The sequence below is a fragment of the Lathamus discolor genome, chromosome 21 (assembly GCF_037157495.1).
Source record: "Lathamus discolor isolate bLatDis1 chromosome 21, bLatDis1.hap1, whole genome shotgun sequence".
Taxonomy (NCBI): Eukaryota; Metazoa; Chordata; class Aves; order Psittaciformes; family Psittacidae; genus Lathamus; species Lathamus discolor.
In genome coordinates, this window is record NC_088904.1 from 431,096 (window position 1) to 454,991 (window position 23,896).

The 23,896-nt window shown below is 51.5% G+C and overlaps 1 protein-coding gene across 5 annotated transcripts; it reads left to right on the forward strand.

The window, feature by feature from the left end:
- The first annotated feature begins 650 nt into the window (after positions 1–650).
- Positions 651–23,571, forward strand: LOC136024333 (excitatory amino acid transporter 4-like). 5 transcript variants are annotated; one of them, XR_010616804.1, is made up of 12 exons: positions 651–889; positions 7,266–7,422; positions 10,379–10,636; positions 11,347–11,484; positions 11,988–12,192; positions 12,792–12,834; positions 13,370–13,710; positions 15,858–16,091; positions 17,128–17,322; positions 17,879–18,013; positions 18,999–21,313; positions 21,957–23,571. XR_010616804.1 is itself a non-coding variant. In XM_065699536.1 (11 exons), exons 2-11 carry the CDS (start codon positions 10,423–10,425, stop codon positions 21,986–21,988), a joined length of 1,641 nt encoding a protein of 546 aa, XP_065555608.1. In that variant the 5' UTR covers positions 9,196–10,075; positions 10,379–10,422; the 3' UTR covers positions 21,989–23,571. The 5 variants fall into 5 exon arrangements, 1 of the variants encoding a protein (XP_065555608.1); XR_010616805.1 differs by having other exon boundaries at positions 10,384–10,636; XR_010616806.1 differs by lacking the exons at positions 651–889; positions 7,266–7,422 and adding an exon at positions 9,186–10,075 and having other exon boundaries at positions 10,384–10,636.
- The last annotated feature ends 325 nt before the right edge of the window (positions 23,572–23,896 follow it).

A 23,896-nucleotide genomic window follows, 5' to 3' on the forward strand; every position in this document is an offset into this window, starting at 1 on the left:
TTGCCATCCTGCTGATGGGAACAGTGAGTGGGGCTTTTGCCTCACTGGTCTGTGGAAACTGGTTGCTGCGAATGAGCTGTGGTTCTATGATCTATAAGCACCACACAATGTAGCATTACCCAGGTGGTCTGGGAGTGCATCTGCAGGGTGCCACCCAGCACCCTGCAAGAACAAGCCCATGCTGAGCAGCTCTGCAGTGGGATCAGCCTGGGCCAGCAGACACGGCAGCAAGCACATATCCTCACCATCCCTGTGCTGCAGGTCACAACTGCAGTGTTCAGTGCGCGGCTACTGAGCCTTTCCCAGGAACCCCAGTGCATGACTGTGTGCTCTGAGAGGGTCCTCCTGTATTTTGACTTTGCAGCTGGTTCATTATGGATAACAGAAAGTATTACTCTCAGTTAGGGTCACTTTTATCCCCAGGACAAGCTCTGACTCCCTCAGCTGTCCCCATTGCAAGACCTGGCTCCATTCGGCTTCTCTCTTCCATCAGCCTGCCATTCATAGAGTCACAGACTGGCTTGGCTTGGAAGGGATCTTAAAGATCATCCAGTTCCAACCCCCTGCCATTGCCCAACATCTCCCAGCAGGCAGTGAGCGGGGCTGAGCCCTGCCAGCCTCTGGATCCTGCTCTGCTGCTATCTGTGCAGCAGAGATACCCGTGCACAACCACGGCTCGTCCTGGCGCTGGATTGTGGCTGACTGCTCCTCTCCAAAGGATTTCTTTTCCATCTTCCTAAGCTTGGTGCTTGGCTTTCCTCTGCAGCTGAGGGGGTCTGCAGATGCTGGTGTTCCACCTGAGCAGGCAGAGGTTGGTTCCTGAACCAGCCTGGGCTCCCCTCTGCCTCCAGAACTCTCCACAGCTTTGCTCCACGTCTACAGTGTGAAGGTACGGAGAGAGCTCTGTAAAGGTAACACTCAGGTTGCTGCTCAGTTTTGCGTGAAGACTTGATTATTCACACAGGAGATCCCAAATGCAGGGAGAACTCCTGATCCGCAGGAGCATTAAAGCTGCTGAGGGACTTGCAAAAACCAGGAAATGCTCTTTCTTGTTTCTGGTTTTCAGAGATTTTGTGCCATTTCCCACTGCTGATGGTGGAATAGGTGATGAGGGCATGGGATAGATCTAATGTAATTTGTTCTTACAAAGTTGGTACAAATACAGGGTTTGTGAGCAGAAGCTCCCACAGTCCTGACCTTCGAGAAGCAGCTTTGCCTTTGGGTGTCATGTAAATGACGGCAGGATCTGGACTGTGTCCCATCACTCCATGCAGTCTCTCACATTTTGTACCACAGCTCTCAAGATACACATTTTAACCAGACCTCAGGAGTTCGTTTTTGTGCTGGATGCCTGGAAATGTTGGTCAGGCTGAGCAAGAGTCATTTCTTGATGTATCAGTGTCTCTTCCGTGGTTTAGATGATCTGACCTGGAAAGTGCAAACACACCTCCCCTGTCAGCTCTTTTGTGAGGTTTAAGCATGTGGATGAAACTGATGGATGCATCTAAAAACCTGTCTAAGGTGAAGCACATCATGGAATTGAAGCCTTATTAAATAGCCTTGTTACTGAATTCCTAAGGAAAACCCTTCAGAGAGTGCCTGTTGTCAGCACCAAGAGCATGTTACTGCTGCAAGGTGAATGTTTGGTCCCTTGGCTGATTGCGGAGCTGCTGGCTTTGCATTTCCACGTGCCTCCCATGCTAAGGAGAAGCAGGATGCCTTGTGTCCATCAGCAAGTGAGACACTCCACATTTTAGGAGTGTTAGGGGCAAAAGTCTGAGTGATGATTTTTTTGCTGCTTAAATCCAAAGTTTTCTGCATTATTTCATTGCAAGGAAACCAGCAACAGAACATTCCAAGTGTGAAGCTGAGTTTCCAGGGTTTAGAGCTGTGTAATTCCCATGGGATTTACACACACAGTTGTCTGCTTGTGACCTGAGTGACATTGCAGCATGAGCCTTTCTGCCCATGCAGACACTCGGCAGCTTTCCTCACCCCTAACAGGGGATTAAATAAACCCCCAGTAAGCGCTGCTGCAAAGTCAGAAGCAAAGGGCACGTGCATGGGTGGGAATGAGGGACAAACGTGCAAAGATAAAGCAGAGGGAGAGCTGGGGGCTGGGATCAAAGCTTTCAGCTCCTCAGCCAGTCAGAGTTCCATCAGTACTGAAAGTTACCTTATCATTCCTGCTTTGATAGTCTTGAAGTAAGAGAGACTGTGAGTTCTAAGTTGTTGGACCAACTTCACACAAGCGAGCATGTTTGGAGTTAATCTGGGGTAAGGAGAGGATCTGTAGAGCTGATCACTTACCAGTGACAGCACCAGAGGAACAGGTTTCTTGTGTCATCTTGGCCAGAGCTGGGGGAGAGACCAATTCTGCTGGCCCCCCTTGTGGACCCTCACCCTTCGTGTCACTACTGTCAGCAGCGCTAAAATAACCAGGGAGCAGAGCAGAGGAGGCAGGATGCTGTTCCAGAGCTGCCCCTTATCGCAGTGCTAAAAGGGGGCTGAGCAGATAGTGCAGCTTTCCTGGCAAACGTGCCACAATTCACAGGAGCAGCAGCCTGGCAAGCAGATGAACTCCCCTCTGACAAGGTTCACTTCCCAAGTGCTTCAGCAGAGTCCGCAGCGAGGAAGAGGAGTGGAATTTTCCAGCTGCTGAAGGCAGACTGTGGGAGCCGCGCTCCCGCCTGCCCACCCCGGCTGCTTGTGGATGCCCGCGTAGCTGCAGGCTATGAACTGTGTGAGATTTCTCAGGGGCTTCTCCTAGGTCAGGAACAATCACTGCAAAAGTAGATCAGAGCTCACAGAGGAGGTGGCCTGATAAGCTGGGAACGTGCCTTCCCTTCGGCTCAGTTTCTGTAATGAGCTGTGAGACAACTTGCGTTGCCTCTGTTGACAGCGCACAGCCAGCACCACTCCAAGCTGCTCTGTGCAAGGACCTGGGCCCCATGTGCCTGCCTGAGCTCAGCCCAACACCCCCAGGCATCTGGGGCCACGGCTTCAGCTGCCTGCTTTATGATCCATGGTAGGGAATGGGGAGAAATATCCCTGTCCAGGACATCAGCAAGAGGCAGAAGAGATCCTGCACAGTGTGATTGCCCTTCCCTGGCCATGCTGGCAGGTGACAGTCAGCTCGGAGCACCCTCCACACATCAAATCCCAGCCTGCTTTGCGTTGGAAGGGACATTAAAGCTCCTCCAGCTCCAACCCCTGCCCCAGGCAGGGACCCCTTCCACTGGAGCAGCTTGCTCCAAGCCCCTGTGTCCAACCTGGCCTTGAGCACTGCCAGGGATGGGGCAGCCACAGCTTCTCTGGGCACCCTGTGCCAGCGCCTCAGCACCCTCACAGGGAAGAGCTTCTGCCTAAGAGCTCAGCTCAGTCTCGCCTCTGGCAGTGATTTGAGAGGGCATCTGGGAGAAACATGGAGATGCTGCTGTCCCAGTGACTGCTGCAGGATCTCATTGGCATTTTCAGCCTCTCAGGCAGTGTCTGCAGGTGCTGCATGCATGAGTGTTTGCATATCCACATCAACGGGTGTGTCAGTTACTGCCACTAACATCAGTCAGTTCAGTCCAGCTCCTCCAGAGCAGCAGCTGACTGCTGCTTCCTAATCATCATGCAGAATTGCCAGGGTCAGGTAGACCCAGGCTTATATTATTTGCCTGGAACGGTGGTGAATTCATCACCATCGGAAGAGAGTGATGCAGGTCCAGAGAGTTGTCTAAATAGTATATTCTACTTTAAAGAAAATTAATTAACACAGGACTATTCCTGTCCTGGAAAAGGAGGTCAATCTAGATGATCACAATTGGTCCCTTTTGTCCTTGTAATACATATACACATATACATTGTTGGGACCTGCTGGAGAAGAGCACAATGCTGATGGTAACACCATGTGGAGAACGCCAAAGGAAATGGGCCGAGTTAAATTTGGAAAAATATATCATGAGAGCAGCAGAAGTAAAGCATTCCCGTCGTGTTTTCCCAGCTCAGAGAAGGCAGACTTAGCACACAGGAGTAGCAGAGGAAGCTACTTGACACAATAAGGCTTTTGGCTGTGTCCAGTTTGGACCACACGCTAATCCAGGGTGCCCAAAGGGAAGCTACACGCTGTTGCTGGGAAGCTGTGCAAGCCGTTCCCTGGGTAACTAGCTCATACATTTCAGGTTATGAACAGGGTACCTGGAGGTCCTCTACCACAGAAACAAACCGCACTCAGAACAAGTAATCACTTGTTCTCCACACAGAGAACCCAGTCTGGTTTGTGTTGAGGAGACCTTAAAGAAGGCAGAAGAGCTTTGGCCTAAGAGCTCATCTCAGTCTCCTCTCTGGCAGGTTAAAGCCATTCCCCCTTGTCTAAATGTCCAAATGTCCAAATGCAATAAGGCAAGCAAAAAAAAAAGGGTCCTTAGAAAGAACTTGGTTATGGCATAAAACCTAACTTGAGCTTTGTTCAAATACATCGGGCAGAAGAATTGCCAGTAGGAAAGCATGGGGCTGGAAGGGAGAGTCAGAGGTACAGGAAAGAAAAGCTAAATGACTCCTTGCACCTCTTGTCATGCTGGGGGGATGTGGGGGGGTCTCCACCAGAGAACCTTTCAGGAGGGTCCAGGGGATTCATTCTCCAGTGGAAGTTTGGTAGAGTTTGACAAAATGAGACTTGAGCATCAGCAGAGCAAACACTCGGGGGGCATCTTCAGCTCCCACAGGCTGGGCCTGCAGAGTGGTGTACAGAGATTTCTATTTAAAAAGTAGCACAAAACAAATCACACAAGCTCCTGAAGCAGAAGTCCCCATAGATATGTGCAGCCCAAGGTCCCTGTGCACCTGGGAGAAGCAGGGAGCAGGAGCTGGGATTCAAAATAGCTGAAACGTCTCAATCACACACACTCTCAGCAGAGCCAAGGAGAAAACCAGGGCACTTCTGAATGACGGAACCTTCAAGAGCTCAAAGTTTGTCTCACCCATCAGTTGAAACTGCCCAGTCAAAACCTTGAGGTAACATTATTTGTCATGGGATGTATATGCTGAGATACATGGGCTATACAGGCTGAGAGCTGGGCTGGGGCAGCCTGGAGAAGAGAAGGCTCCTGAAGGGGAGACCTGAGAGCAGCTCCAGTGCCTAAAGGGGCTGCAGGAAACCTGGAGAGGGGCTTGGGACAAGGGCCTGTAGGGACAGGCCAAGGGGAATGGCTTGAACCTGCCCGAGGGGGGATTGGCAGGGATTGGAACTGGATGAGCTTTAAGGTCCCTTCAACACAAACCCAGCTGCGAGTCTGTGATTCTAAACCAAACCATTTCTTTATATTTCTGATTTTTCCTGAACTTTGCATGTTGCAAGAGTTGAAATTGTGACTTTTTGTTCCAAAATAGGGCAAAAATAAATGTTGAAATATTGGCATTTCCCATAGGAAGGAAATTCCATTATTTGAGCAGCTCCGTGAAATACAAAGGAGATTCATTTGCAGAAACTCTGCTAACTTGGAATGAAGGTCACAGCTGCATAATTGGACTCTGCTCCCTGAGCCATGTGAGCAGTGCAGGATACAAAATTAATCCCAACCCCCAAATTAAGGTTACTATAACAAGGAGAACAAGACTCGGAATTGCAAAATCCAGGGAAGGAAGGGTTGAAGGATTGCTTCACACCAGAAAACCACATCTTTCACCATGACAATTAGCAACTGGGAATATCCCAGTGGCTTTCTGCATGCCAGCAGAAAGCATCCATGTCTCTATGGCATGTCAAGATAAGCATGGTTCATGTGCCTCTCAGTCATGTTCCAGTGATGGGGCTGTGCACACTCACACACACCTTCAGTTCATTGCAGCATCCTCCACAATGGGATTTGGTTTTACCAGGTCAGACCAATTGAGCCCTTTTGAAAGGCTGATGCAGTAGGTGCTTCCTGGGACAGTGGACACAGCCATCCACTGGGGTTCTTCTCACCCAGCCCTGCGGCATCCGTGTGTCATCCAGCGTGTGCACAGCAACCTGGATTTGCCATAACTTCTGGCTAACGCATTCACATGCCTGGTTTTTCCTTGTCACTCAATCATGAACCAACACGCAGCCCATCTAGAGGGGTTCTGCTTTTTAAAGAGCAGATAGATAGTCAATAGATTTCTACAAAAATAAAGAGATGATAAAGAAGTAGCTTTTCCACTGAACCTGCAAACCTCTATTGGTTGAAGGCATTTGTCACTGTGAGTTTATGGCTAAAAAAGGCCCAGGTATTAACCTGGGGATTAAACCAATGGCCAAGAGCTAGCACAGATTCTAGGAGCCAAACTGAACTCGGAGCACAGGGAGTGGGAAAGGACAATCATCATCCAGCGTTAGCCCTGGGGGAGATTCAGGGATGGCCACGTGCGTGGCAGCTCTGCCCCTCTCTGGGGAGCGTCAGAAATGCACTTGTCCAGGCGCGGAGCGGGGAGCGGTCAGCAGCGTCCAGCAGTGAAGTCGGGTCCCTTCTGCAGGGAAAGCTGCTGCTGAGGCCCTGGGGCTTCCAGATCCCTGGGCAGAAGAGGCTGAGCTTTTGTCTGCCCATAGAGTCTGCTGGGGACATAGTTCTCGGTGGGGATTTCAGCCCCAGGACTCTGTCAGATGAGCCTCACGCTTTGGCTTTGACCTGCCCCTTGCTGGACCAGTTCAGACTCTGGGGCAAGTTCTAGCTGCAGACCCAACCTGTCACAGCAGGAGTCAACGTGTGAGAGATCAGTGAGTAAAGGCAGTGGAAGATCCCTGGGCTTCCTTGGCAGCAGGGCCTGGCTGCTCGACAGACTGCGCTGCCGGCCTCGCACACTCAGTGAATGGGCTCCTCCTTGACACCTGTCCATGCCCTTAGTGTGCCTGATCTCGGAGGTCCTGCGTACAACAGAGTGGACCGACGAGGACCTGCCTGTCCAGGGTGTCCGGCAGCTGCGGATGGATGGCTTCCTGCACACAGCCACCCTCATGGCAGCAGCAGAGGGGCAGGAGTGGGATGGGATGGGATCAGGGTCTCATTTAGCGGCTCGCCCTGCTCTCTGTTGCTGCTAACCCTCTTTGCAGCTGGTGTGAGGAGGCAGAGGTGAGCGCAGGACCACTGGTGGTGGTGAAGCCAGCACCGGCTGCATGTCACATCATGGTGACAGGTACCTTCTGTCCTCTGGGCTCCTGCAATCATCGAAGGTTTTTACAGTCTCCTCCTCCATGCCACTCCCCCACCCCCTGCTGCCATGTATCCTGAGCATATTACAGTCTTCCTTTCCTCTCTCAGGAGGTACAGCTCCGAGCTCCCTGCTAACACCGCACCTTTCCGAGGAGAAAATCCTGCATCCTGCCTTCCAGCTTAAAGAATCCAAGAGCAAAAACACTCAGAGTAACCCACCAAGACGAAAGAGACCTTCGTGCTCAACAGCCAGCACTTCTTCCAGGTGAGTGGTTCCCTCAGCAAACCTGAATGCATGAATGAGAGCGGGGCCGGGGTCAGGGCCAGAGGATGAAGCGGGACAGGAGGATGGCAGGAGATTGCCGTGGGTATGTGACTGAGAGAGCCGCAGGGATAGCTCTAACCCTGCTTAGGACAGGGAACTGCCCAGAGGCGAGTGGTTGCAAAGCGGGACTGTGTTTTGGGCTGGTGTGCTACCTTAGCACAGGACCTGAGCATGAGTGGGGAGCGATGGGGAGAGCAGCGCTTGCCCTCCCAGCATCACACTTAGGCCCCAAAGTAGTGGCTCTCCTGATGATCACTTTGTCCCTGTAGAGCTTAGCTGGGCTGGAATTCCTGCCCATTGCAGGCTCCTCTCCCTTGAGCTTGTCTCTCTCACAGAGGTGGGTCAGTGCCTGGACACTGGGCAGATCCGTTCTCCTCCTGGGGCCATTGTCGTGGTGGGAGTTGGCTGGGAGGGAGCTGGCTGCCAGGTACAGAGTGGGAAATGGAGATGCCCTCGCACTTCACTGAGCAGGAAGCCCTGCCAGGGGCTGCTATAGCAACACAAAGATGGCTGAGTTCACCCCATTTGGGTTTGTGAATGGAAATGTTCAGCATAGGCACACCGGCTTCGTTGCTTTCAGCTTGTATTCACCTTCCCAAGAGCAAGCAATGGGCTGGGCTGCAAAGGATCCAACAGCATGAGGGATGAGGATGCCTCCAGCCAGGGAGTCTGTGGGTCATCTCTATCCTGGTCCTCAGGACTGAACAAACCCAGCTGGTAGCACAGTTACGGATTCAATGCTCCTGACAGGCACTGATGGGGTAAAGGGAGGCGAGAGCGGAGACATCCACTGCTCCTTTGCATCCTTGCAAAGACAGTCCCTGCAAAGCACCTATTCTGTTCAGCTGGTAGTGGAGGGACTGTAGCTTCCTACTGTGCCGTGCCAGTGATCCTCCCAAAAGCAGGCAGGACTTGAGAGCTGTCCAGAAGCTGCTTTGGATGGAGTAATGCAGCTTTCTCAGTGACCCCTTGCCTCAGCCTCACTTGTGCAAAGCTTCTCCCCTGCAGAGATTCCTCCCTCTCCTCCCCCTTAGGGTGCTTCCCTGCTGCTACCTGTGGAGAATTCCCTCCTTGAAAAGCCTCCCTGCTTTGATGTTGAACACAACAGCAGAGTTTCCTTGGAGACAAGAGAGGCAGTGGGCTCCAACTGCTGATTATTTCCTAGTCTCTGGCTGGCTTTCAGCAACGAATAAAGGAAAAACAGCGAATTGTGTTGCAGGGCCCTGGGGCAGCTGCTGTTATGGGGAAGGACCTGACTCTCCTGTGCTTGTCCGGTGTCATCCCTTTAGCAGCAATGGGGCAGGACAGGCTGTACTGATCGCGTTGCCATTCTTCCCTTGGTCCCTGGAGGCTCGTGAACCTGGGAGAGATTTTGCAATGGACATTTCTAATTTGGCTGAATCCTGGCAGTCCCAGGAGGAAACCTGACTAATTAGACTAACCCCTCCTGTGCTGTCCTGCCCAGACCCCAGCGATAGTGGGACAAGCATGGAAAGCACCAGCATTTCAATCACTGTCTCTCATTCATTTGCTCTGAGCAGTGACAACTGGGTTTGTCCCAGCAGGGAGCCTGAACCCTCTGGAGACCGGAGCCCTCCTCTGCTGGGTTGGTCACGCAGCCTCTTGGTTTCCTTGGGGCTGGTGATGCGCCCATCAGCTGATGTCTCTTGGACATGGTAATGACCAGAAAGCTGTGTCAGTGCAGAGGGAGCAGGGCATGGGCTGGCTGCTGATGCTCTGTCCATCAGAGAGTGAAGCGCAGGGCAAGGAGCAGATCAAGGCTTCACCTGAACGTTGCATTTTGTTTCTGCTGCCCCACACACCCTGCAGTGCCATTCCCTGCCATGGCCAGGACATCTTCTCCCTGGGTAGATGAGAAGATAACCCCACAGAAATCTGCAAAGAGCAGGGCAACAAGAAATTGCAGTGCAGGAGCCTTCCTTCCCATCTTTTACATTCACCGTCTTGACTGATGTCCCTAAAATAGCCCAAATTCCACTGTTCCTGTGAAACCTCATTGCCAGGAACTAGGCATTAGTTTTGCAACACTCAACTTTCTTGCAAAATATCCTGTGCTTCCTGGTCCAGCCTTGCTGTTACCTCCACAAGTGCTCTCTCAAGTATTGCAGTGCTTCTGGCAGGCTGGAGCCTGGAGAAGTGGCCATGAATAAGAGAAAAAGCCACCTTCTTCCTCTCAAAAAGGGAAATCCAAGCCATTGCCAGAGCATTCATCTGCAGGAGTACTTTTGATAACGCTGCAGCAGACTGGGAACTTCCAGCTGATGCAACAGGGAACACTTACACAATTTCAGGCCAGAGATGCAGAGGGAATGTGCTTTGGAGAGGGCCAGTGCATTGCAAAATATGCAGATGAGAAAGGGAGCAAGTCAGCAAGAGGGTGGGGAGAGCACAGGAGCAAGTTCCTTCTGTGGGCTAAGTTTTGCTCTGAGAAGGCTGCCGAGCACTTGGTGGAACATGGGATCCAGTGCCTCATCCTGAGCTTTTCCATCTCCAAAGAGAAGTTTCCTCTTGTTTGCACAAAAATACATTTTCCAGTGGACGTGGATGGAGAAACGTCTGGAATAAAGAGCAGGTGAGTCTCATTGCGCGGGTCCTGCCCTGTGAAGGGATTTGTGCCTTTGCTGGCTGCCCTGGCCACCACAACCCCCTTCTCAGTACAGGCTGGGTGCTGCAGAGGCCAGAGCTTCTCCAGAGACACCAGAGCAGCCATGACAAGACCCTGGCAGCCCTTCAGATGCCTTGCCCGGGGTCTGCTCCTTGCCGAGGGGCAGAGGAGACCTAAATAAACCTGCTCAGGGTGCCAGGGGAATGACCCCCAGAGGAGGCAGCTGGGTGCTGCACCCTACGCTTTCCCAGCTGTGCCTCTCCTGCCCAGCATAGGCAGAGCCGCGCCGAGGGGACGGAGCAGCCGCGTGGACCATGAGCGAGCAGAGTCACGTCAACAGCCTCTTCCTCAACGAGGACGCAGCCAAGCGGCTCAGTGCCGAGAGCCGGGTGCAGCGCCTGCGGCAGGCAGTGCAGAAGCGCGCGGCGCGGGCCAAGAAGCGGATGCACAGCATCACCGCGGACAGTGCCAAGAGCTTCCTCAGGAGAAACACCTTCGTCCTCTTCACCATCACTGCAGTCCTGCTGGGTATGGAGCTGGTGGGAAAGGAAGGAATGGTCACTGTTGGGGTGCTGAGGCGCTGGCACAGGGTCCCAGAGAAGCTGTGGCTGCCCCATCCCTGGCAGTGCTCAAGGCCAGCTGGGACAGGGCTTGGGGCACCCTGCTCCAGTGGGAGGACTTCTTGTGAGCACAGCTACAGGCACAAGGGCTCTGCAGGTTCATCCCGACAGCTTCAGCCTGACAGGACCAGAAGGGGAACTGATGCAAAGGGCTGTGATACAATGCAGACAAAATCTGTCCAGTGCAGACTAAATCTGCCCAGCAGATAGTGCCTTGTCCCTAGCTTTTGATCCTGGCTGTATGTCTCCAACTCACTGGCTGAACTCAGCTTTAAGAGCTGGGTGGACAAAGTCTCTAGGTTAGGTTGGGAGCTTGTATCTCTGGTCACAGCATCTTTGTGTTCATGAGCTTCCTGGGAAAAGAACCCAGAGGAAAGCAGACAGAGCAACAAGGAGACCTTTAGCATGAGGCTCCTGAACATATAAGCATGGCACAGGGAGAGAGTGAGCATAGAGTAAAAACTGGATCACAGCCTTTTAGAGAAAGAGCATTTACTCCTTTGGGAAGAGGAGGAGCTGAAAGGAGACAAGAAAGAGCAGAGCCGTGCTGTAGGACTGAGGGACAGACCACTGGATCACACTGTCCCATTTCCATTCTCATCCTGTGTTGGTCCACAGGGATCATCCTGGCATTTTCTCTCCGGCCCTACCAGCTGACCTATCGCCAGATCAAGTACTTCTCCTTCCCTGGTGAGCTGCTGATGCGCATGCTCCAGATGCTGGTTCTTCCTCTCATTGTCTCCAGCTTGATCACAGGTGAGAATTGGCTTCTGCTCCTTTCAGCCAAGGCAGTGAGCAGCAAAGAGGGGTGCTTGCTGGTGTTGGAGTACCCCAGCTGGAGGTGCCTGGTGCTTGGCTGACCAAGCCTGAACCCACAGCTGTAGTGAACATCATTCACACTCACACCCTGCTGGCTCAGTAGTGGGGAGGAGAAGCAGAAAGCCTTGTGCTTTCTCAGAAGACTGGGGAGGACACAATGCCATGCTTCCAACACCCAACACTTGAGCATTAACAAGGATTTCATCCTATGTAACCTCAAAAGTCAACAAGTTTGTTGGCCAAAGTCAGCCGCAGGTTTCCTCCAGCCTAGGAAAGGTTCCTTTGTGTCAGTCCAAAAGAGCTGGAGCTGACCACTGGCTGGAGACCCCAGCTCCCTGTCCTGCTCATGTGTGTGCCCTGCATGCTTTGAATCTTCCTTGGGCTTCCCTCTTCCCTCTAAGACCACAGACCTCACCTTGTCTCTCTGTGTGACTCCCCAGGAATGGCCTCACTGGATGGCAGAGCCTCAGGGAAGATGGGGATGCGGGCTGTGGTTTACTACATGGTGACCACGATCATAGCAGTCTTCATTGGCATCCTCATGGTGATCATCATCCACCCAGGGAAAGGATCCAAGGACAAGCTTCACCGAGAAGGAAGGATTGAGCAGGTGCAGACAACAGATGCCTTCATGGACTTGGTGAGGTAGGTGAACAAGATGGTCTCGTGTTGAGATCATACCACTGAGATTACATTGCTGCATGGAATATCCTTTTGAAGCGTCACAGCTTTAGGCATTCTCTCTTAGGAAAAGAGATTTATGGCTGAGTCTTGCCCAGCCTGCTACTTCTAGCTCAGTCTAGCTAACTGGCTTTGCCACTCTGAGGTTGAATGCTTGGCCTGAAGCCCTTCTGTTAGAGGTACTAATGCAAGAGGCCAAGGCGTGCCCAGCAAAAGAAGTGATGAAAGCTCTCAATGACTGCATCCCCTTCAGAAATTCACCCAGCAAAAGCTACTCTGAATATCCATCTTCACTGACCCACGGAAACTGAGGACATGATGATTCCCAGGACAGAATTCTTCAGAATTCTCCCAGGATTCTGGAGTCTGCAAAGATGCAGGAGGGTGCCTGGCTCCAGGCTGGCATCTTCCCATCTTCTGTCAGACAGAAAAGGCCCCTCTGAGCTTTCATCGTGGGAGTTGTGACCTGAGACTGCTCCAGGACAGAGGCATTGCCCAGGAAGCCCCTGTTTTCTTGCTAAACAAGCAGGACAATAACTCTTCCCTTGTCTTATCTCCCGCAGGAACATGTTCCCGCCCAACCTGGTAGAAGCCTGCTTCAAACAGGTATGAAATCCCACCTGGCCTGTCACTTCCCTTTGCGCCCTGTGCCCTAGACCACGGTCCAACTTTGTTCTCTGAGGGATAGAGTAGCAATTCTCTCATACTACCTTCACACCTCCCAGAGTGTGACTGCTCCAGGAGCAGTCATTAGGCTGTATTACAGCATCCCCACACAAGCTGTTCAAGCTTCTGTGATCTCATGTAGCAGTCTGGACTGGCAGTGAAATGGGAGCAGATTCTCCATGGATTTGTCTCTTCTGTAGTGCTAGTGCCCTTGGAAGCAGCCCAAAGAGTTATCAGAGAAGCCAGAATAGAAGTCAGTCCTAGTGACTTGAGATGCTCCAATGGTCTCTTTTGACCTTCAGGTCTGTGAACTTGATGAAAGCCACATGGGGAGCTTGAGAACAGAGCAGGGAAGTTCCCCACACAGGTCAGCAGGAACTTGCAGTGCTCTCTTTAGGAAGAGATGCAAGAGCCTGTTGTCCTGAGCTCCTGAACCAGGACCTGTGAGCCCAGCTGATAACCTGTGTCTTTGCAGTACAAGACGCAGTACAGCACCAGGGTGTTCACCAGAACCGTCCTCCACAGCAGCAATGTCACCGCAGGGGTGACAAGCACTCCGATCCCTGCGCCTGAGAACGTCACCGGCATCCTGGAGAACATCACTCATGCCCTGGGGACCATCTCCGAGGTGCTGACCTTTGAAGAAGTCATTCCCATCCCGGGCTCAGCCAATGGGGTGAACGCGCTGGGGCTGGTAGTGTTCTCCATGTGCTTCGGTTTGGTGATCGGCAGCATGAAGCAGAAGGGACGGGCCCTGCGGGAGTTCTTTAACTGCCTCAACGAAGCCATCATGAGGCTGGTGGCCATTATCATCTGGTGAGGAGCACGGCCGGTTGGAGCAGGAGGTCTGCAGGTGCAGTTTCCACTGACCTGATGAGAAGTGGGGTTGCTTTAAGGATGCCATGCACAGGGAAAGCAGATGGGCACAGCTCTCCTTTGGCTCCATCAGGCTGCAGGGAAAAGTCTGGATGGGATATTTGTTCACATTTCATTTCCTGTTTTGTTTTGGTTTTACCGTAGAAATAGCGGGTTTACCAGGACTTGCTTCCTTGAGGCTGCTGGAAACATCCTTGGAAGAGCAGAGAGCTGGAGTGGAAGATCTCTTAGCCTTAGCAACATGGGTAGGGTGTGAGGCTTTCCCACCAAAAGCTTCCATTCCAGCTGTGTTCCAGGAGCCTTAGCTATGTATCACAGGAACCTCTTGCCACTTTTCCTGCTACTCAGGGTGCCGCCTGCCTGCATCAGCTCCGAGGGCTGAGCTGCATTGACAGAGTCAGCTCCAAGCAAGTTCCTGCCCTTCAATTTGAGGTCTCCAGATTCTGACTCCTCTAGAGCTCAGCTGCTTGCTGCTCTCTGTGTCAGGCTGCACATGCTACATGGTGCTGAGCTGAATCTTCTCTAGAAGGCAGCATTTTACCAAGTCTTGTTATTACCTACTTGGTAATAGTACAAATAATAGTACAAATTGTACAAATAATACAAATAATACAAATACAAACAATAGTACAAATAATACACCTACCTGGGGCTCCAGGTCTAGATAGGAGTTTGTGGTAGGTACTGCGAGACAGGAGACATGGAGCTGGCAGAATACATGCGAACGTCTGACAGGGGAGGGATCTGTCACCCCGCACCCTTTCCCATTGCAGATCACTCCAGCTTCCTTTCCGTAGTCTTCTAGTCCCAGAGCAACATCCTGAGCATGTGGGGCCAGGCCTTACACAGAAAGACACAAGGGGAAAGAACAACCCTGAGCTTATAGCAGAGCACTGGGGACCTTTTCCTCCATGGATGAGCCAGAATGTGGGGTCTGACTTTCGGAAGAAGAGATAAGAGGGCACAGAAGGGAGAACATGAGTGCAGTGAAACCTGCACACTGCTCCCAGAGACGATCTCAAAGTGCCTTCAACACCCCCTCCTTTAGCACCCTCCTACAGTGAGGAAAGGCAGGTTGTGGATGTCAAGAACCTTGGTTACACTTGCAAGCTGCCTGCGCCACACAGCAGGTAGTGTCTGGAGAGATTCCTGCTGGTGCAGGAGGCAGGGTGCTTCCTGAAGCCCCAGCCTGCAGACTGGTTCCCAGGAGCTGGTTTTCCTGGGCAGAGCTGGCCTTCAGCTGCAGCCGAGGAGGAGGAAGGTCAGAGGAAATGAAATCTTTGTGAAATCCTGTCCTGAGACTTTTCCAGAGGCTAAGTTGGAGTTTGGCATGTGGGCCTCTGGGCCTTGTGCATGAACTGCATGTGAGCTCCTGAGCTGTAGAGGCCCAGCCCTGAGGGGTGAGGCCGTGGAGCTGGGATTTTCTTTGGTCCAGTGATTTGCCCATGTCTAGCGTAGTGCCCATGATATTCTCCATGCCTGTGTTATGGCTTCCCTTCGGTGGAGCCTCACTGCTGCTCATGAGATGCATTGTTACAGAAGGGGGAAAAAAAGCCATAAGGAATGGAAAGGATGGCTGCTTTCACAGGGATTGGTGTGCCCAGTCCTTGCTACCCCAGATATGGATTCTCTAGATGTTCCTATTCCCTAAATGCGATTACCCAGAGCCTATAGGACAGTATCACATTTACCCCCCAGTTCTGTTTCTCCTGTACTTCCCTGTGCTCTGTTTCAACAATCTCACCCCAAGCTCTGCTAGGAAAGGAAGAGACTGAACACTCCTCTGCATAACCTCCCTTATCAATTCCACGAGGAGTGTTGTGGAAGAAGGAGGAGGAAACCTCCCCTGGTGCCCAAGCTGTGCGCACAACAGAGCACGGGGTCCCTGCCAGTGCAACAAGAGCTGGGGTTGGGTTTAACCACGTGGTGACCAAGTCCCAGCTCTCTCCAGGTTTCCAGAAAGCAGCAGTATCATCCAGTGATGAGGCTCAGGGAGCACTTGTGGTGTGCTGGCTTATTGGGGTATGAAAGCTGGTGGGAAAGGGTGGGTGCCAGTTCTGAGCATCGGCCTTGTTTCTGTGCCACAGGTATGCTCCAGTTGGGATCATGTTTTTAATCGCTGGCAAAATTCTGGAGATGGATGACCTGGCAGTGATGGGCGGCCAGCTGGGGATGTACACGCTCACCGTCATCGTTGGACTTCTCATTCATGCCCTCTGCATCCTGCCACTGCTCTACTTCATCGTCACTCACAGGAACCCCTGGGTGTTCATTGCAGGGCTGCTGCAGGCCCTCATCACAGCCCTGGGCACCTCCTCCAGGTATGACGGCTGCAGAGGAGTAGGGTTGGGGCGGGTGGGGATACTCTGGGGCTGCCTCTCAGTGCTCCATTGCCCTCAGTGCAGCACAGTTGTGGTCTCACAGTGTCTAGCACCAGCAGCTTTTTGCACTGCTCCAGCCAAGCTGATTTGAGTGTGGAAAGATTCCCAGTTCCCGGCTCAGGGATTGGTTATGGTTAGCCACCTCTAACCATCAATGCATGGCCCCTGTTCCTCCTTCCCAAACATGGTGGTGACCCTGTGGCACTGAAATGCTGAGCTCAGCATTTCAAATCTCACATCCCACTGATGTGCTGCATTATTCCACACACACATACACATATCCCACACATGCACTCACACACATGAGCACATTTCTCTCTCCCAGGCTCACATACTGTATGCAGCTGCATTAAACTCATCGGAGGCCCTGGGAGAGGCACAAACACCAACATATTCAGTGACACAGTGCCATGCAATACAAGAGCAAGGGATTGCAGGTAGCTGCTGTGTCACTAAGTCTGTGTTTCTTGCTATATTCACTTCCTGGCAAGTAACAGTCTCTCCCACGTCCTCTCCCACTGAAACACGCAGCACTTTTCCTGCTCATGTTCTCTTTCAGAGACAATTACCTGCTTTCTCTGCAAGATGTATTCTCACACACAGGTCATTCTTGTCTTATGCACTGAGGGGGGTGAGCAAGGGCTCAAAGGCGTTTTGGTCTCGAGGCTCTGTCCCATGTACCCTGAATCCTCGAGCATCACCTTCTTTTGGTGTGATCCCAGCATCACCAGCCTCAGGGTCACACAGCCCCTGTCCCAGCCCCCTGAGGAAAGCCACGTCTGAACGTGCAACTGCAGCGTGCTCCCTGTCTGAGGAAGCCTTGCTTAGACTGTTCTTTCTCCTAGCAGCTTCTGGCCTCTGGCTCACATGGCAGGGTGAAAACACAGGTGGGTAAGGTCTTAAACCAGGCAGAGGCTCAGTCCCTCCTCTGAAGTCAGCAATACCCAATTCATGCTGTTGTGTAAATTCCTTTCAGCTCAGCGACTCTGCCCATCACCTTCAGGTGCCTGGAAGAAAACAACGGTGTAGACAGGCGCATCACGAGGTTTGTCCTGCCCGTGGGAGCTACAATTAACATGGATGGCACTGCTCTGTACGAGGCCCTTGCAGCCATCTTCATTGCACAAGTCAACAACTATGAACTTGACTTCGGGCAGATCATCACAATAAGGTGACTTTAAAAAGAGTCTTGGAAGTGCTTCAGTTTTGTTGCCTTATCTGAGGTATGGTTGGGTTCCTCTTGTGCTCAGAAGATACAATGAGGTACTACACCTCCTCTTGAGCCCTTATTGTATTCCCAGGTGTCGTGGTTTGAACCCAACCACAAACCTCTTTTACTCACTCCCCCCCTTCTTGCCCTCCCCCTGAAGAGCCAGAGCCTGCCCCTTCCGGGTAACTTCCAGTTCCCCCTCCAGGCATGACGTGCTAAAGGATCTGAGGGCAGCTATACCCCAACTGAGAAAGAGATACTGGCAGCCTATGAAGGGGTTCGATGGTCTGGGCCATCCCTTAGCTAAAGCTGCAGCGTGCAGTCTGTTATGGATGGGTGACTGGCAGGAGGAGCTTGGCTGCTGTGTTCATGTCCCACGTGTCACCATCCTGCTCGGTGACACAGAAAGGCTGCCAAAGCATTTTGTAGATGATGACTTTGAGCTACTTCTTGACACTTTTGCAACTGTGACCACCTCTTCCCTTTGCTGATAGCTGTGCTCTCCTGTTCCCTCCAGCATCACTGCTACAGCAGCCAGCATTGGAGCCGCAGGTATTCCCCAGGCAGGACTGGTGACAATGGTGATAGTGTTGACATCAGTGGGGCTGCCTACTGAAGACATTACGCTGATCATCGCTGTGGACTGGTTTCTGTAAGTTCTCTGCTCAGCAGCACACACTGCTGTGTGCCCCCTGCCAGTGCTTATGGAGTCCCTCTGTACTCCCAGGGTCTCTGCTAAAAGGTTCAATAACCGGTATCATTAAGCTTAAACCACACTCGTGTCCATGGGACCCTTGCTGGAGTCTTCACCGTGTATTTCAGTGACCCAAGGCATCAGCCTGGTCACCCAGCACGGTGTCCTTAGTTTGTTTTAGCCTTAAAAGGCATCCAGAAACTGTCCAGAGAGCAGGGACGCATTGTGCCAATAATAAGCAAATTCACAGTGCAGAGTGGTGGTTCTGTGCCATCAAACACGGGAAGCGTGATGAGACGAAGCTGAGGAGTGCTTAGGTGGGTGCAGCTCCTCAGCTACTCTGCTCCATCCCAGCTTTCTTGCCCATTTAAACCTTGGGACAATGCTTTCACAGGACTGCTCTTAGATTGAGACTGAAGAAGCCATTTGTGCAGTCCTCGCTCTCTCAAACACAACAAAACCCTGACTCTAGGGTACCCTGTCAGTGTTTTCTCTCTTCTCTACCTTGTATTGCTGGTTTGTAGCCAATAGAGCAGGAAGGAATATCGCACTGGGAATGCAACAGAGCAGGAAGGAATATCGCATTGGGAATGCAACAGAGCAGGAAGGAATATCGCATTGGGAATGCAATAGAGCAGGAAGGAATATCGCATTGGGAATGCAACAGAGCAGGAAGGAATGTGCAGCCTGTGCTCAGGGCTGTCAGTCAGGGAAGGCTCTTTGGGAATCATAGGATCATAGAATCATAGAATAGTTAGGGCTGGAAAGGACCTTAAGATCATCCAGTTCCAACTCCCCTGCCAGGAGTCAGTTTCCTGTCAGTGCTGAAGTGTCAGGTATTAGAGTGACTTCAAAGTCTCACTGAAGATGGTTCTTGGACCAGGCCTCATCCCCGTGGCTCTTCCTCAGCAGCTCTGTTGTATTTTTCTCTCTGGTTTCTCAGGGACCGCCTCAGAACCACCACCAACGTCCTGGGGGACTCCCTGGGGGCCGGCATCGTGGAGCACCTCTCCCGGCATGAGCTGGACGCGCAGGACTGCGAACTCGGTAATTGTGAGCCAGGGAAAGAGCAGCTCTCCCACCTGGTCTGCCCACAGCCCAACACCCACAGGCACCCCAGGAGGGAGACAGTGCTGTGAAGCTGGGCAGCAGGGTGCAGATCAGTGCTCTAGAAAGCCAAGACTTGAAAGGGGGGCCCATAGTGGAGGACAGAGAAAGATCCAAGATGCACACTCTTCCGCCACACGCAGTCTTCCCTGATCCTGTTTCTCCCCCATCTCTTTCTGAATGGCATTAAAGAGGAGAAAATTAAACTGCAAAGAAACTTTTATTCTGCAAAAGCCTGATTTAGTCATTCTTATGGGGTCCAAGAGTTAGCTCTGAGTCAAGAAGACTCAGTGAATGAGTTGGACTAGGAGCTCCTTCATTTCTGAGCTAAAGTCTGAGCACAGCGAACTGGCAAGGTGGGTTGGGGACACCACCACATGTGGACTGGCACCAAAACGTTGCCATGATGACTCCATCTTTCAGGATACAGCTGCAAAGCCTTCACCTGGTCAGTGCCTTCTCCCAGGCACATTAGAGCATTTAGCATTGGCTATCTAGAGATGTCTGGAGAGTCCCAGTGCTCCTGTTCAGCTCTTCACTGGCAAGAGTGTTACGGGAAACACAGTGTTCTCCTTGCTCGCAGGCCTGATGTTTGCACAGATTATGCTCCCTGAGAGCTTCTCACTCCTCTGGCAACCCTTCTGGCTGCAGATCCTAGCCACCCAGCTCCTGAAGGAACATACAGCAGGGACAGGGCTTCCTGTGTTGGCCGGTAGCAAAAATAGGGGTCAATAGGCTTTTCAGTAGTGGAAGCTGCTGAAGGACTGTGAAAGCAGCAAACCATTAAAGAATTCATTATATCCCATTATTCAGCCTCTGAAACAGCTCTCCCTTCTCCCAAATGCCAGTTAACTTCATTTCTCTTCAGGAAGCTGCTCTCCTCTTGGTGAAACCAGAAGGAGAAATGCAAAGTTCAGGGAGAGTTTGCCCACCTGCGCGGCTGGGTGGTACCTCCATGCCTGCCAGCTCCAGATTTGCTCAGCAGTTTCACTCCTCATCCTAAGACTCTTGAGGAAACTGTTCCTTTGCTCATCTTTGGCTATTTGCCAGAAGTGAATCCCCTTCAGTCACATTGCTCCAGAATGTGTTTCTAAATCCCTCTGTCTTTCTACAGCTCCTCATCTTTAATAGGCAGGACCCAGCCAGTTCTCAGCACCTGTACAAGTTTGCCAGACCCAAAACATATAAATTCAGGATAAATTCCCCAGTTCCTACCAAATGGAGCTCAGCTTCAGTTTAACCCACTTGGAAATAAGCCCACAAGATGACTGAAACATCTCAGAGGCTCAAGCAAGAAGTAGGGACCTGCTTCATCCATGCCCTGTCCCCCTTGCCTTGCGTGGCCAGGATCACAGCCTGGATCTCTCACTCCAGTGAACGGGACCAGCAGGGCTTGCTCCATGAGCATCCAGAAGATGCATGTCTAGGCACAACCAGGAAGATGTAAAAGAGCCAGTTTTGGTGTTACTACAGGGTAGCTGTCCTGCTTTAGAAATGGCTGAGCTCAGAAACAGCAGCAAGCAGCCTCCTGCTGCACAGCCGGACTATCTGAACTGGGCAGCTTTTATTTGAGGTCTGCTCATTATTCCAAAGCCAGCATCTCACTTAAACCCCTCTACCCTGACTTTCCACACTGATCCCTAGAAGACCTACCCATACCCTCAGAGGTGCACCTAAGTGGGCCTCACTTAGGAAGGAAGACCTCAGAGGTAAGAGCTGGAGCCAACTTTGCCAACCACAACCACACAACAGCACCAACAAAACTTCCTAAAACACATTTCTTGAGATGTCCAAAGCCAGATCCTGAGGCTCTTTCTGGTCCTTCAGGATTCTATACTGGTGCTGCCACATTCCACATCTGTTTTGATGGGCAGGATGACTGCTGTGAGATAAATGCACAAGTGCACCTCTTTCACATGAATGTCAAGCAAAGAGGAGTGTGTTGTAGCTCTGTGTAGCAGGAGTTGGCCTAAGGCAGGAGGCTGCTTCCTGACTGTGGGAGGTAGGTTGCTTATTCTGACAGGAGCTCTGCTCTAGCAGGGGGCAAGTGTGCAGGATAACGAATCACTATCCTTTTTATCTTGTATGAATACTATTATAATGTCTGCTCTTCTCCTTTCTAGACTAAACAGAGCCCATATACCCTCACAGGTAACAACATTCCTCTCCTTTGGACTTTTTCCTTGCTGTTCCACATCTTTTTTAAAGTGGAGTAACCAAACTTTGACACAAGAATCCAACTAAAGATTTTTTAGTGCTGAGAATATTTCATGTACCTGTAGATTTAGCTCTTAGACTCAAGTTCCTGCAGTTCAACAGCATGCTATGCATCAGCTGCTCAGGATAACTGTCCGTGATGCATACTTACAGCAAATCCAAGTCTGTTCATCTTGCCTTAAACCTTAGGGAGGTTAGACTCTTACTTTGATGAGATGGCTGTATCTAAAGACTGGATCTTAATCAAAGAGATTGAAGATACATTGCACTAGCTTGTATCTACAGTGGGCTCACACAGCGCTAGCTTATCATTAACACAGCTCAGCTGACGTGAGTCTAAACCTTCATAACGAACAGACTTGCTTATGAAACCCAAGAAAGTGCTTTCCTTTTCCACAACAGCATGATAACATTGACTGCACTCCAGTGGTAATACGTGATGACCCCTACCTCATTTTAAGCAGAACTGCTGCCTAGCCAGCCACTTCCCAGCCTGTGCTTGCGCAGTTGGTTACCGTCAGGAATCCGGATTGATCCACATTGAACCGCATCTCGATTTTCTTTTCTTTCTTTCCAGACTATTTGTCCAACTTTTCAAGGAAGCATTGAATTCTCATCCTGAAGAGACTTCCTGCGTGTAAAGGGCAAGACGATGAATCGGAAGACAAGATTGATGGATTGGACTCTAGCTCAAATGGAATGGATTCTGGAAGTCCTATGGCTTGGGTTACACAGAGAGCTGAACTAGATGATCATAAGGGTCCCTTCTGGCTTTATAATATATGCACGTGCTTTCTGGTTTAGAGATATTGCAAAGGGTCCTTCCACCCCGATCATGTTTAGGAGCTACCTGGAAGGATCCTAATGATACTTTAAGAAAACTCAGCAGGAGTCTAAGCTGTGTTCAGTTGCTGTTAGCAGACATGTAAGCATACGACAAAAGGGGCTCTCCATCCCACGCTGCATCACCATGTTCCCACAAAGCAGCACCCTCCCTGCCTTGCCATTGGTGATTTCCTGCTTTCAGAACAAGATTAGGGGAGCACACAAGTAGAGGCCTCATTTTCAAGTACTGCAAACCACTGTCCCATGGGGAATTTCAAGCCGATAGTTTTTAGCTGTGGTGCTTACCCGTGTTGTTAACCCATTTCTGATTGGGATTGTCTGTTTACAGTACCCCAACAGTAAAGTGTTGTCAGGAATTTGCATATATATATATATATACATATACACACGCCTCTTTATATATATATATGAAAGGGACACATGCACAGACATGTACACACAGAGTTAACTGTTTTGTGGCTAATCCAAGAAGGAAAGGCAATAGTGAACTCTCCGGCTGTAAAGCTGCATATCTCACTTCAAAGCCCGCCTTGGTTCACTCAATTAATCCCCTCCCTAAAGCAACAGAGGCAATTTTACTTCATCCCAGTAATGAGTCTTCCAAAGCTCACCAGGAAGGAGCTCAGCGCATGCTGGTCTCCAGTTGTATTTGCTGCTGACACAAGGACTTCTCCATGTGTAGGGAAACGTCTCCACTTTGACTTCTGTGCACGTGTTCCAAGGACCTCCATGCTCCCTGCATCAGACCTGGCATGGAGGCAGGCTTGCAGAGCTCAATACGTTTGTGCTCCTTCCTAACCCAGTGCTGGCCTTGTTCTAACTCAGCCTTCAAAAGCGGGTAACTGAGAGTATTAAATCATTTTATCAGCCTTTTAAATGACCAGGTATGTGAGAGTTTGTGCATCCCTCCTGCTGCTCCCACTTGCAGAAACCTTTCGAGTTTGCAAACGGATTTATGCCTAATGATTAGATGGGCAGCATTCGGGATGAAGCAGCTGACTCAGTGCATACATACACGAGGAGCTCTTGGATTAGGACCCGTCTCTTCCAAATCAGCTTTGAGAGAGACACCCCATGGAGAAGACGGGTGTCCCCGCGATGGGCCGGGTGTCCCGTTGCAGCTGGGGCTGTGCGCATTGCTTCGGGAGGCAGATCCGCCCCTGCAAACTGCCCTGAAATGGGATGTCCCCTCTGCCCTGCCGAGGCACGGGGACGGGCGCCGCAGTGTCCGCAGCTCCCGGGCACTTGGCTGTGTAATTCCCGAGGGCTTTTCCTGCCTGCTCCGAGTGCCGGTGTTCATGAAGAGCATTCGCGTATTTGAACAATAAAGGGAATTCTTTTCCACAGTGCTTTTCCATGGTGGTTTTTTCCGATCGCTTCCCGCGGGGACCGTGACCTTGCACCGTGAGGGGCAGCCCCCGCAGCCTGATGAACGGCACTCCTTATCTCCACGGGCCAGGCGCTAAATTCTGACCCTTACAAGGCCTTCCCTAAGGCTTTTGCTCGCTGCCAGAGGCCCCGGCACGGCCTGCCCCGCAGGAGGCTCCCCGCGACCACAACGAAACGCTCCCGGGGAGCGTGACCGGGCCCGGCTGCCGAGGGAGGGAGCGGGGCCTCCGCTCACGGGGGTGACCCAAAGCTGCCCGGCCGCGGCCCTGCGCAGCCACCGCC

What these genes read in the sequence shown, in the direction of transcription:
- LOC136024333 (XM_065699536.1), top strand. Translation starts at nt 10,423, where the DNA reads ATGAGCGAGCAGAGTCACGTCAACAGCCTCTTCCTCAACGAGGACGCA. An exon ending in GCCTTCATGGACTTGGTGAG is followed by an intron (nt 12,193 to 12,791) that starts GTAGGTGAACAA and finishes TATCTCCCGCAG; the next exon opens with GAACATGTTCCCGCCCAACC. An exon ending in ATCGCTGTGGACTGGTTTCT is followed by an intron (nt 18,014 to 18,998) that starts GTAAGTTCTCTG and finishes CTGGTTTCTCAG; the next exon opens with GGACCGCCTCAGAACCACCA.